This window comes from Lathyrus oleraceus, chromosome 5 (assembly GCF_024323335.1).
Source record: "Lathyrus oleraceus cultivar Zhongwan6 chromosome 5, CAAS_Psat_ZW6_1.0, whole genome shotgun sequence".
In the NCBI taxonomy this organism is placed as follows: domain Eukaryota; kingdom Viridiplantae; phylum Streptophyta; class Magnoliopsida; order Fabales; family Fabaceae; genus Lathyrus; species Lathyrus oleraceus.
In genome coordinates this window covers 620,113,027-620,124,979 of record NC_066583.1, presented here as the reverse complement: position 1 = coordinate 620,124,979, position 11,953 = coordinate 620,113,027, and the positions used below count along the sequence as shown (strand labels likewise).

Below are 11,953 nucleotides of genomic sequence, written 5' to 3'. Positions count from 1 at the left end.
AAATCGGATTTCAGGTAAAACCGAACTCAAATCCAAAAAATTCATTGACCCACTAATCAAACATTTATTATTATAATTTTAATTATTTTGATGAATATTAACATAGTTGTTACAATTTTAGTCTCTTAATATTTACTATTTTATCAAATCATGACTTTAACTAATTTTAAATGCTTCACTCTTTAGTTATTTTGATGCTAATTCATTTTTATGTCATGCAACTTAAGTTTGTTGCTAGTATTTTATGATAATTCTTATTAATTGATAATAACATTTTTTATTTTATGATGCTAAAAGATAGTAAATATAGTTTATCTAATTTTTTTTGAAGTAGATAAAAATTTTAAGTAATTTTTATGAAAAAAATATGATGTATCATTTAGTGATTTAATATGAATAAAATAAAAATATTATTTGGGCAACCCACAACCCAACCTGAAAATTAGTGGGTTTGTCCAAACCGGTCCATTGATGTAACAGGTGGTTATTTTACCTCACCCAAACCGGAGTGTCCTATATGGATTGAGTATCGGGTTTGGCCAAACCCAACCCAAACCGACTCTTGTACACCCCTAAAAAAAGTTGATTGGACTAAGGGTGCACACGTGAAACTGATGAGTAGATTACCATCGCTGACGCTGAAATACTGGAAATAAAAAATGCAAAAAGAAAAAGAAGGTCTGCCACGTCAGCGATGGTAATCTACTCATTAGTTCCACGTGTGCACCGTTAGTCCAGTCATCTTTTTTTAACAAAATTTTAACTCTAGGGACTAACGCCAACACAAAAGTGAGATATAGGGACCAACATACTATTTAAGCTTTTATTTACTTATTTTTTAAATGAAACCCCTTCCTCTCAGGATTTATATGGGAAAAAAAACAATAATAACCAAACAAAAACTCTCTTTCTGTTTACTCTCTCAAATTCTAACTCAACCAAAAGAAAAAACAAATAAATTTAAAAAAGCAAACAAAAAAGAAAAAATATTGATCGAAACAAAATAGCAACAACAACGGCAAGGTGACTATGGTCGGATCGTGTGTGGCGTTGTTGGAGCTGTGAATAGTGGTGTTCAGACAGTTTGATGAATGTTGGAGGTTATGATGTTGTTCGTGAAGGAGAATTGCCATCCAAGGCGCAGCGGAATTTAAAAATTTCTCCATTTAGTGATCCTTACGAATGGGCATGATCAATGATAGAATCGTTACCTCTTGTGGCGATTCAAACATTTGGTGCAGATCTCTTGTAACGATCAAAACCTTGGATACAAATTCACGGGGCGATCACGAACGTTGAACGATGACAACGTCTCTACTTAGTCCACACGAACGGATTCCTTCAATCGCAGTGATAGCTGTTATGAATGAAGGCTTTGAGTGAGAGAAAGAGAGATACGAAATTCCAACTCTTCAGTTGTGTTGTATTCCCATACAATGCTTCTGCACAAGAGTTCTATTTATAGAACCACTTGTGTGGGCTTCAAGCCAAAAAGCCCACTTAAGTGCATTTCGCCCATATCTCATAATATGCCAAAATCACTTAAGTATTTGGTACCTTACCATATTTCGTATTCTACTTAAGGGCACCATACATTACGATATTCCTTAATTACTCTATCTCTCATCAATCCGTCCTTTGTGTGTGACCTTGTAGGTTTTCGCGACGTTGGCAATTATATTAAATCACGCATTTAACATAATAAACAGTGAGCGGTATCTAGCAACACATCACTACTACCCAAGACACGAAAATGTCATGTGATCTGACAAAACCTCCTGTGATAATAATTATGTGTATAATTACCCCTTTGCCCTTATGTCTATATTGAACACAAGGTATAGACCGTGTCATCCTTGTCCAGTTCAATATTGGGCCAATAGACATTTATCCTGTTACGCAGGATGGGCAAATTCCATCTAGGACACTCATGTCCCTCAGCATGCTTTGTGGAGTACCCATCAACTGTCTTTATGGTTATCCAGTTACGGACAACGTTGGATCAACAATAAAGCACTCAACTCTACATCTAGGATCCATAGTGGTTTCAGGTCGAAGAGTGGTATACACCATTATCACCATGAGAATAACTTATGACACTTTGCATAGCTTTCTATATAGTATTCTCATAGCGGGTCAATCCGGTATAAATATTACTCTTAATATTCATACTTATGTTTAAGACTTGATAACTCTTTATCCATGATCCATGAGATGTGATCATCAGTCTACAAACATAATAGTCTTAATGCTTTAATGTTATCCTACTTCACAATAAAGCTCGACTACAAATACTTTAAGAACAGTGTCCTTATGTTTAATGTGTTCTCATGATCAAGTCACACTTGATACATTAAACGGACTATCTATTCCAGGGACTTTATTAAACAACCGTAATAAAGAAAAAATCTTTTATTATTAATAAATAATTTGATACAAGTACCAAAAGTATTGGCCTCTAGGGCTTACACCAACAGTTCGTAGTGAGCTTTTCGGTTCTGTGTAGCGGTTCAAGGTTAATGGAAGCTTGAGGTTGTTGTTTGTATTTTGTGTGTGGTTACATGGTGATGTTGTGATGGTTCTTCAAAAAAATGTGATGAGGAAGAGGGTTGTTAATAATATATTATGAAGAAAAGTTGGTTTCAAGTTATGAGTTTGGAGTTGTGTTATGGTGAAATAGCTATGTATGGAATCGTGGTGAGTGTGGTGCAGTTTCTTTGAGAGAGGTGGAGGTTGTTGATGAAGTTTATGGCTTAATGTTGTTGTTTTAAGGTGATTTAGATGAAGGTGTCCATGGTTAATGAGAGAAGAGTGGTGGCAGGAGGGTTGAGTTTGTTGTTATGTTAAAAGAAATATGAGATGGAGGTGTGGGTTGGGTTTGTAGTAAGAGTGAGTAAGGGTGATGAAGATGGAATGTTGAAGGTGTTTTTCGGTGAGATGAAAGTGAGAGAGATTATGAGAGCTAACGGAGAGAAGGGAGGAGTATATGGTCACGTTTTTGTTTTTTCTTTTAATGAGAGAGATGAGAGGATTTTATTACTACCTGGTGTTATATATATTTTTTTTGTACTAAGAAGAAGGTGATGGTACCATTTTTGGAAAAAAAATATATGCTCTATTTTTCTCTCTCAGCATGCACCCCTACTTCTCAATTGGTTCTCATTTTTTCCTAAAAACATGGAGAAAAATCATCCACGTATGCTTGATTGCGTGGTTCTCATTTTTTATAAATAATTTTAAACACATAAATATCTAAATAAAATTAACATTAATGTTCTTAAAAGAACAAATAGATCAATACTAACTATAATTAAAATAAAATTAAATGTTTGAAAATAAATAATATAAAGCCGAACCAAAAACAAAAATAATTTTATTAAATTATAATGGTTATTTTGGCTAAAAGAAAAGAAGAAAAATCAAAAGGGGAAGAAAAGAGAAAAAGAAAAGAGGAAGGAAAAAGCTTCAGCCCCTGGTATAATCATGCAGCTTATCACGTGCGTGATAGGATTCCATCGCGCACATGATATAAGCATCACGCACGCGATAGGGAAGTTGGGGAGATTCCGAGTTCCGTTGGCATCGCACGCGTGATGAGAAAATGGCGCGCACTATATGAACGCTAGTGGAAGACGTTGGAGGTAACCGCATTTTGCTATTCTCTTTTTTCCCTTTCCTTTTAATAATAACAAAAGGGAGAAGATATGTATGTGTGCCTGTATCCTCTAACATGTGCAACAACAAAGTCTTCAAATTCTTTATTGATCAAGGGGGAGTCATCAAAGTTAGGGGGAACACTTGCTTAAGAGCTTTTCAATGTTCTAAGAGATTGAAACAATTCAAAGTTTCAATGATTGTCATCATCAAAAAGGGGGACATTGTGAAGACAAACTTCTCCAACACAGTGTTTTGATGAAGACAAGTACTATCTCTTAATATCACGTGCATTATCAAAGAATGAGAAAAAAGCTCCATATTCAAAAGCTCTATGGTATTAAGACTTGTATCACAAGCAACATTATCAATATATTCTTGGACCTTAGGAGATAAATCACTTAATTAATGTATAAGTTACGATTTGATCATGTACCATAGTGCTCATAAATATCATAATCATTTTAGCTTGATGTATAAAATACATTTTGGTAACTTGTGGTTTTGCATAATCATTTTACTTAAGGTATTTTTCACTTTTTCATCAAGTGTAACTGGTTACACAGTGTTGTTAACCAGTTACCATAACGAAAAAATTTAATATTTTTGGAAAATGCATCAGGTGTAACCGGTTAACCAATACCTGTAACCGGTTACACTTTTGAAAATTTTGAATTTTTATAACACACTTCAGTTGTAATCGATTATGATTATGTATTAATCGATTACCACTGAAGCAATGACACTTTTTGGCGTAAATCTGATTCCAACGAATTTTAAAATGCATCTATCAATCATGACATTGTTTCATGAGATCATACTTCTTCAAAAAGGTATTATGCAAGTATAAATACCCGTGATATCAAATTTTCGTTCTTCAACTCTTTCATTACAATTTAAACTAAAACTTTTATTTGTAAACAAGTGCCTTGTGTCATAAGTTTTTGTGTGAAACTTTCTGCATTCAATTTTCATTACATCATTAAAAAGTTTGATCAATACAATTTTGAGCACTTGCGTAACATACTTGTGAATTGTTAACTTGGAAGAGAAGATCTATTATAGAAACTAATATAAACCTTACAACTTCAAACTTTTTCTCAAAACTCAGATTTGTGTATATACCTTGTTGTCCAAGATTGTTGGAAACAAGAGAGTAAAAAATGAAGAATTTTTTTTCTACTTTGTAAAATTATAAGGTAGTGTGCCTTGTTGATTTAGTTAACAACTTGTGTATAAAGGCTATGATTAAACTTGTATAAGGTTCTAACAAATAGTGAAATCTTTTATATATGGTAAGGAGACTAGACGTACTCTCGGATTGTGAGAGGAACTAATATAATCCCTCTGTGTTCTCTACTTTCTGCATTTTACCGCTTTCATAAATACCATTAAACCAGAAAATTAAAGCAATATTTCACTAAAACCAAAAATCGATCAAAGTACCTAACTCACCAATTCTTAAGCGCACTCTACACTTATACTATTCAGACTGAAAAAATGTAATCTATTTATATTTAAGACGAGGAGGGTACAAATTTTATAATATATTTTGTCAAAGAAGAGATTCAAATATATAATTTATTCACCTTTAAAAAAAAAGTTTGGATTGCATGTGGATGAGTTTGGAACTATATAGTACTCATTTTCGAATAAAATCCAAATAAAGGTAAAATTTGAAGAGAAATAAAAAATAACACTAACTGTGATTGTGACTATTTTTGAACACATGTTGAAGTGAGGGACACGAAGACACGACACCACATTGAATACGCAAACTCAATTACAAAACAATCTTTCCATTTTTGCATTCTTCATTCACATTACCACCACCACCACCTCTCAGATCAGATCTACAAAAATCTTCACCCTCAATTCCCCTTTTCACTAAACCCTTACACTGTAGGTAATAATCAACCCTTTCATTCCTTTTTAATGTTTGGTGCGTTCTTTCTTTTTTAAAAATGTTTGTTATGATTTCATTTTCGGTCCCATTATGATGTTGTTCAATTTCACTTTCCGTGAATTTGAAGGCTTAATCAATTTACGTTTTCTATCAAATTAATTAGCGTTTGGTAGGAAAAGAAAAGTTTCGTTTTTTTAAGTTTTTCTTCTTTCTATATATATAATGATTCTCTGATCAGTGATCACAATCATAATTGGGATTAAGGGTTTGGGATTGGTCTTTGGTTAGGTTTCATTTTCAGGTATTTTTATGTATCCATTAGATTTGAAGCTGTGTGAGTTTGTTTATGACATTTTGGTAACTAACTAGTTAGTGTATGTGTATGTGTGTGTTGTGTGAAATTTGATTATTTTTGTAAATTTGTTCAGGTGTTGAATTTCGGAGGTTTTGACAATGGCGACAAATTCTTCTAATGGAGATCATCAATTGACAACAAAGCAACCTCCCCAGCCGTCTCCGCTGCGTTTTTCCAAATTCTTTCAGGTGAATCATTTTATGCAAATTCATTTATTTTACTGTTGTTGCTTTGTGCATTGTTTTATTTTGGCACTGATAATGTTGAATTTGATTCTGACATGTAAAGCTTAAATTGTTCATCAGCAAATTACTTATTTGAGATTTCTATTTTTCTTTTAAGAATGAATCTATAGTTTTTTTTATGAGTCAATTGGTATGTAATCATTGCCGATAACATCATATTATCTCACAAATTGAGAAGTTTGTGATTGCCTTACCAATGTTGTGACCATGATCATTTATTATATTAGTTCTTTTTTATTCATGGATTCTTAATCGTGGCTTTTCTTATGTCATTCTTACCAGTCCAATATGAGAATTTTGGTCACTGGAGGAGCTGGTTTTATTGGTTCTCACCTAGTTGACAGATTGATGGAAAATGAAAAAAACGAGGTTTGAACGGCTTTTTTCTTCAAGTATATATAGTATTATAGTTTACTAGTCTATCAATGTTTTGGTACATCATTAACACTATGTTTTTCTGCTCAGGTCATTGTAGCTGATAACTACTTCACTGGATCTAAAGACAACCTTAAAAAATGGATTGATCATCCTAGATTTGAGCTAATTCGTCACGGTATAATTTCATTTTTTTTTCTATCATAATCATCTTCAGCCTGACTGTATTGTATATAAGATGAAAATTGAAATTGACGTTAAAATTTGTATCCTATGGTTGTACATTATGTTGTATTTGGGGTGTTTAATTTAGCTTGTTAGTGTTCTTAAAAACTATGGAGCCTGCAACAGAAGCTTGTTGGTTATATAATTAGATATTAAACTGACTGCAAATTACTCACCGTTGTTAATCAGATGGCCTTTTGATATTGTACTTGCACAACATGAATGACGCATCTACATGAGCACTAAAATCTGTATTTTCCGATTTCCTTATTTTTTTAATAAGCTATAGGCCTTAACATTCATTTCATTTTTTTTTCCTGAGTAGACGTGACAGAACAACTGTTGGTTGAAGTTGATCGGATCTACCATCTTGCATGCCCAGCTTCTCCAATTTTCTATAAATACAATCCTGTAAAGGTAGGGTTATTATAGTATAGTCTGTTTACATGATCATGTGAACTATCTAAAAGGCTTATTGCTTGTATCCTACTACATTTACGAAACCCCTTCTTTGTCTCCCTCTTGTAAGAATGTTATCATCATCATTATCATGTCCAGTAATACAAATTGTGTACATTTGTTAATTGATATATTGATCTAGTGAACCTTAAAGTTATCTAACGATTAAAGGAATAACTTTACAGACAATAAAGACAAATGTAATTGGAACACTGAACATGCTTGGCCTTGCAAAGCGAGTTGGAGCAAGGTTTGGAAGTTTTGTTTCTGCTCTTTTTTTTAATCTTTGTTAATCAAACTGCTAGTGTCAGTTGATTTTACAAAATTGTAATTTTCTCAGGATTTTGCTTACATCTACTTCAGAAGTATATGGAGACCCTCTAGTGCATCCACAGCCAGAAAGCTATTGGGGAAATGTCAATCCTATTGGTACGTCCTTATTTTCAATGGCATGCCAAACTGGATAATCTAATTTGACGGTTTTTTCTATTAACCGATTAAATGGATTTACATTATCATTTAGTTTTTATACTTCAAAGCAGTATGTCATTTTCAAAAACATTTTTAATTAACAAACCTTTTTTTCAACTACATACAAAGCTAAACATTTGAATTATACTTTTATAAGGCCCACGGCATCCGTATATCTCCAAACTGTAGCAAAGAACATTCATTTTTTAATATGTCATTTCTTTTCAAGTTTTAGCATCTTGAATCTTGATAATTGAGGTTGACTTGTCACTCACTTAATTTGCTTTGGGTTATTTTATATTAATAAATTCCTTAAAGCAAAAGAATATGTTCCGCTGATACCTACGGCCTTGAAGATTTCGTGTAATATGAAGAATTTTTCATAACAGGAGTTCGGAGTTGCTACGATGAGGGCAAGCGTGTGGCAGAAACTTTGATGTTTGATTATCACAGGCAGCATGGAATAGGTAATGTCATGTTTTCTTCACCAAACAAGTAACCCATAATTGATGGAGTATATTGACAGTTCATTTTTTCATCTTCTGTTAACTAAATATTTCCATATTTTCACAGAAATTCGCATTGCCAGAATCTTCAACACATATGGTCCACGCATGAATATCGACGATGGACGTGTCGTCAGCAACTTTATTGCTCAAGCAATTCGGTAAGTTCTTAAATGATGTTGTTTCAATATCTTGATTTCACATACTTGTCACAATTTCTTTTTGCACCATTTTGAAACTGAATTATTAACTGTTGCTTCTCATGTAATCTCGCGTGTTGCAGCGGCGAACCCCTAACTGTCCAACTTCCAGGAACACAAACTCGCAGTTTCTGCTATGTCTCTGATATGGTATATATGAGCTCTTACTCACCGTGTCTTGTTTTCTTGATTTTCATATCAATACTGATAAGTGGTTATTATATGTTTGATATCTATTAGGTTGATGGCCTTATTCGTCTCATGGAAGGAGAAAACACCGGTCCAATCAACATTGGGAACCCAGGTAACTTTACAAACCAGTAATGCCTATGTAAACTGTGCACTGATTCTTCTGTTGTTCTAATTTGAATTGATTATACCTTATTCTTTCAGGCGAGTTTACTATGACTGAGCTTGCCGAGAATGTGAAGGAGGTCAGTTACGAGCCGTTTTAATTCTTTTGGAATGTCACATACCTCTTTTTTTTGGTCTAATTGCCTAATGGCTGAAATTTCACTCCTTAAAAGTAAATAAGTGGGACTTCGCGGATTTGAACCCGCCGTCTCTGCACAACTACCATTTGAGTATGAAGATTTTAGCTAAACAATTGAAGTTAGTTAAAGGTTTGTACATGGTTTTGCAGCTTATTAATCCAGATGTGGAGATAAAGATGGTGGAGAACACTCCAGACGATCCTCGGCAAAGAAAACCAGACATAACAAAAGCAACAGAATTGCTTGGATGGGAACCAAAGGTCAAGTTGCGAGACGGCCTTCCTCTTATGGAAGAGGATTTCCGTCTGAGGCTCGGCGTTACCAAAAAGAACTAAGTGTCGCCCTTTTACTTCATATATCATGATGGATATTTTGATAATACTTGAAACGAGTTTGTTGCTATTAGATATTTCACATTGAGCATTATGGTGAGGAATATTGGAGGTTGCTTGAAATTTTTGTTGCATCGTTTTTACTCTCTACCCCTTTTCTCTTTCCTATTATTTTGTTGTTATTGATCATGTCTTGGCTCAGAGCAAAGGATACAAAATGTGTAGGACCAGGAAGGGCCAATTGGTTATATTCTGTAATTGACACAATGTGATTGCTTTTTTCTTTTCCCTTGTTGGAAATGTATAATTGGAAAATTTTCTTACAGATTAAGAAAATTTCTCTTGTTGGAAATGTACTATTGAGTCAAATTTATCATTCAATCTGTTCCAAAGTAAGTAAGTAGACCAGTTCATTAAGAAAATCGTATAAATGAAACAAAAACTGTTTTTTTGCTTATGTTATTATTTTACAAGAAATATATTTTTTCTTAAAAAATTGTTGATTTACAAAAGTAATATTAGTTAAATGGTATAATTAAAACAGAATAATATTATATTTAATTAAAAATGATTGGTCATGGAAAGTTCAAAGTCCAGAGAGTATTGATAAAATTATTTATTAATTGTCCAACAAATAAATGATGAACGACTCATTGTTTTAGATTCGTGGGTTCAAACAATTGCTTCTTCTAAATGAAAAAAATGATGTTAAGAATTAGGTAAAGTAATTTTAAGGTTTTTATCAAACTATAATTCTTTGTATTATAAGAATGCCCTTTTATTTTCCTTTATATATTTAATTATTCTGGTAGTGAATAATGGAATTATTCATAAGTTAGAGTTTAATGGAGTTTATTATTCTATTATTCTCATCTATCCTTTTGTTTATTTGGGCTATTTAAGGACCTAAGCCTCCATCTTTACGTTTTAAGCATTCTAATAATATTTTTGGATGTTTTAATATTCATGTCTTTTATCTTTTCACATTTTCTATCATGCAACATTCCAAATATTGACATGTATAGAGACACATTTAAGATTCTTTGGTCATTTCTTATAAGGTATTCACAATCGAGTCACATATTATTTATGTTTATACTTTCTTTAACGTGAAAATGTTTGTTAAGAGTCTCACACATCGGATAATATATGATATGAACATGTGTCTATAAGTAAGATCAATTATCACCTTACAAACTGATTTTGTAAAGTTGACTTAAGCTCAACTACGAATTGAGTATGGAGATTTTAGCAAAACAGTTATTCTGGTTGACATTTCAGACATTATGGGAGGAAAATGCGTGTTATGATATGCAAGTGAAACGAATGTTATGATGTATGTATTTATTCGATGATTCAGGGTCGAAATTGGGATGTGACGGTTAGGCTACCGAAAAGAAGATGCATCTTGTTGGTATAGGTAATATTAATCAAACTTTATAAGTCTTCCTTCAACCATGTAGTCTCATACCTGCACAACCTCGAGATCCCTCTCATTCCAATGTGAATTTGGGCGACCACTCCCCGCCCTCTTCGGCCTCGGGTGTTACAACCACTCCCTGTCCTCTTCGGCCTTCGTGTTACAACCAGTCCCACCCTCTTCGGCCTCAGGTGTTACATGCTTTTCATTTAACACCCGAGACCAAAGAGGGAGAGGAGTGGTCTCAACACCCGAGACCGAAGAGTGCAGGGAGTGGTCGCCCGAATTCACATCGTGATGAGAGGATCCTAAGTCTGTGCAGGTATGAGACTGCATGGTTGAAGGAAGGCTTATAAGGATTGATGGGCACTACCTAGACCAATAAAATGCATCTTCTTTTTGGTAGCCTAACAAATAAGAACTCGATAGTTAAGCGTGCTTGACTTGGAGTAGTATTTGGATGAGTGACATTCTTGGAAGTTTCTTAGAAAGTGTGTGAGTGAGGACAAAGCATGTTGAAAAGATCTGTGTTAGTTTGTGGGGTCAGACGGTAATCCTGAAAGAAGTCTGAGGCGTTATAAATGGTACCAGAGTATACCTCTCCCAATATGATGTGGTTTGGGCGCAAACTAAGAAGAATATGGTGGACATTTAACACATGAGCCCGAAGAGGGCGAGGAGTGGTCTCAACACCCGAGGCTGTAGAGTGCGAGGAGCTGTCGTCTAAATTCACATCAGAATGCGAAGATCCTAATACTGTGCAGGTATGTGATTGCATGATTGAAGGAATGCTTATAAGGATTGATGGGTACTACATATACCAACAAGATGCATATTCTTTTTGGTAACCTAACTTCATAGTTAAGTGTGCTTGACCTGTAGTAGTATTTGGATGGGTGACCTTCTGGGAAGTTTCTTAGAAAGCATGTGAGTGAGGACAAAACATGTTGAAAAGACCCGTGTTGGTTTGCGGGGTCAGTCGGTAATCTTGAAAGTAGTCTCGGGCATTACATTATATGCTTATACCTAACATATCATTCATTTGCATAACCTCTCACCTAACGTGAGCAGGACTCCTAAAACCACCACAAAACACCACCATTCAGGGCTTTTTGATGTCGTGGATAAGCCTTCACCACCATATAATGTAATATCTACTGAGGCTTCTGAGTCCCCATGCCCTTATAGGAGGAACACACACACCTGTACTTTTTTTACCAGTATAAGTTCTATGAAAATGGTGAGGTCTTCAGCTTAAAAAAAAAAGATAGATTTTCTAAAAGATTCTGAAAAAACTTGTTGATTTTCCAT

General features: G+C 34.1%; 1 protein-coding gene across 3 annotated transcripts; it reads left to right on the top strand.

The window, feature by feature from the left end:
* Positions 1-5,376: 5,376 nt before the first annotated feature.
* On the top strand, positions 5,377-9,603 carry LOC127087156 (UDP-glucuronic acid decarboxylase 6). 3 transcript variants are annotated; one of them, XM_051028018.1, is made up of 13 exons: positions 5,377-5,560; positions 5,989-6,103; positions 6,443-6,529; positions 6,626-6,713; positions 7,086-7,177; positions 7,405-7,469; positions 7,560-7,648; positions 8,080-8,157; positions 8,264-8,357; positions 8,480-8,546; positions 8,637-8,700; positions 8,790-8,830; positions 9,040-9,603. In XM_051028018.1, the coding sequence occupies exons 2-13, from the start codon at positions 6,014-6,016 to the stop codon at positions 9,223-9,225; spliced, it is 1,041 nt and encodes a 346-aa protein (XP_050883975.1). In that variant the 5' UTR covers positions 5,377-5,560; positions 5,989-6,013; the 3' UTR covers positions 9,226-9,603. The 3 variants fall into 3 exon arrangements, with proteins under 3 accessions (XP_050883975.1, XP_050883977.1, XP_050883976.1); XM_051028020.1 differs by having other exon boundaries at positions 5,392-5,556; XM_051028019.1 differs by lacking the exon at positions 5,377-5,560 and adding an exon at positions 5,641-5,861.
* Positions 9,604-11,953: the final 2,350 nt, after the last annotated feature.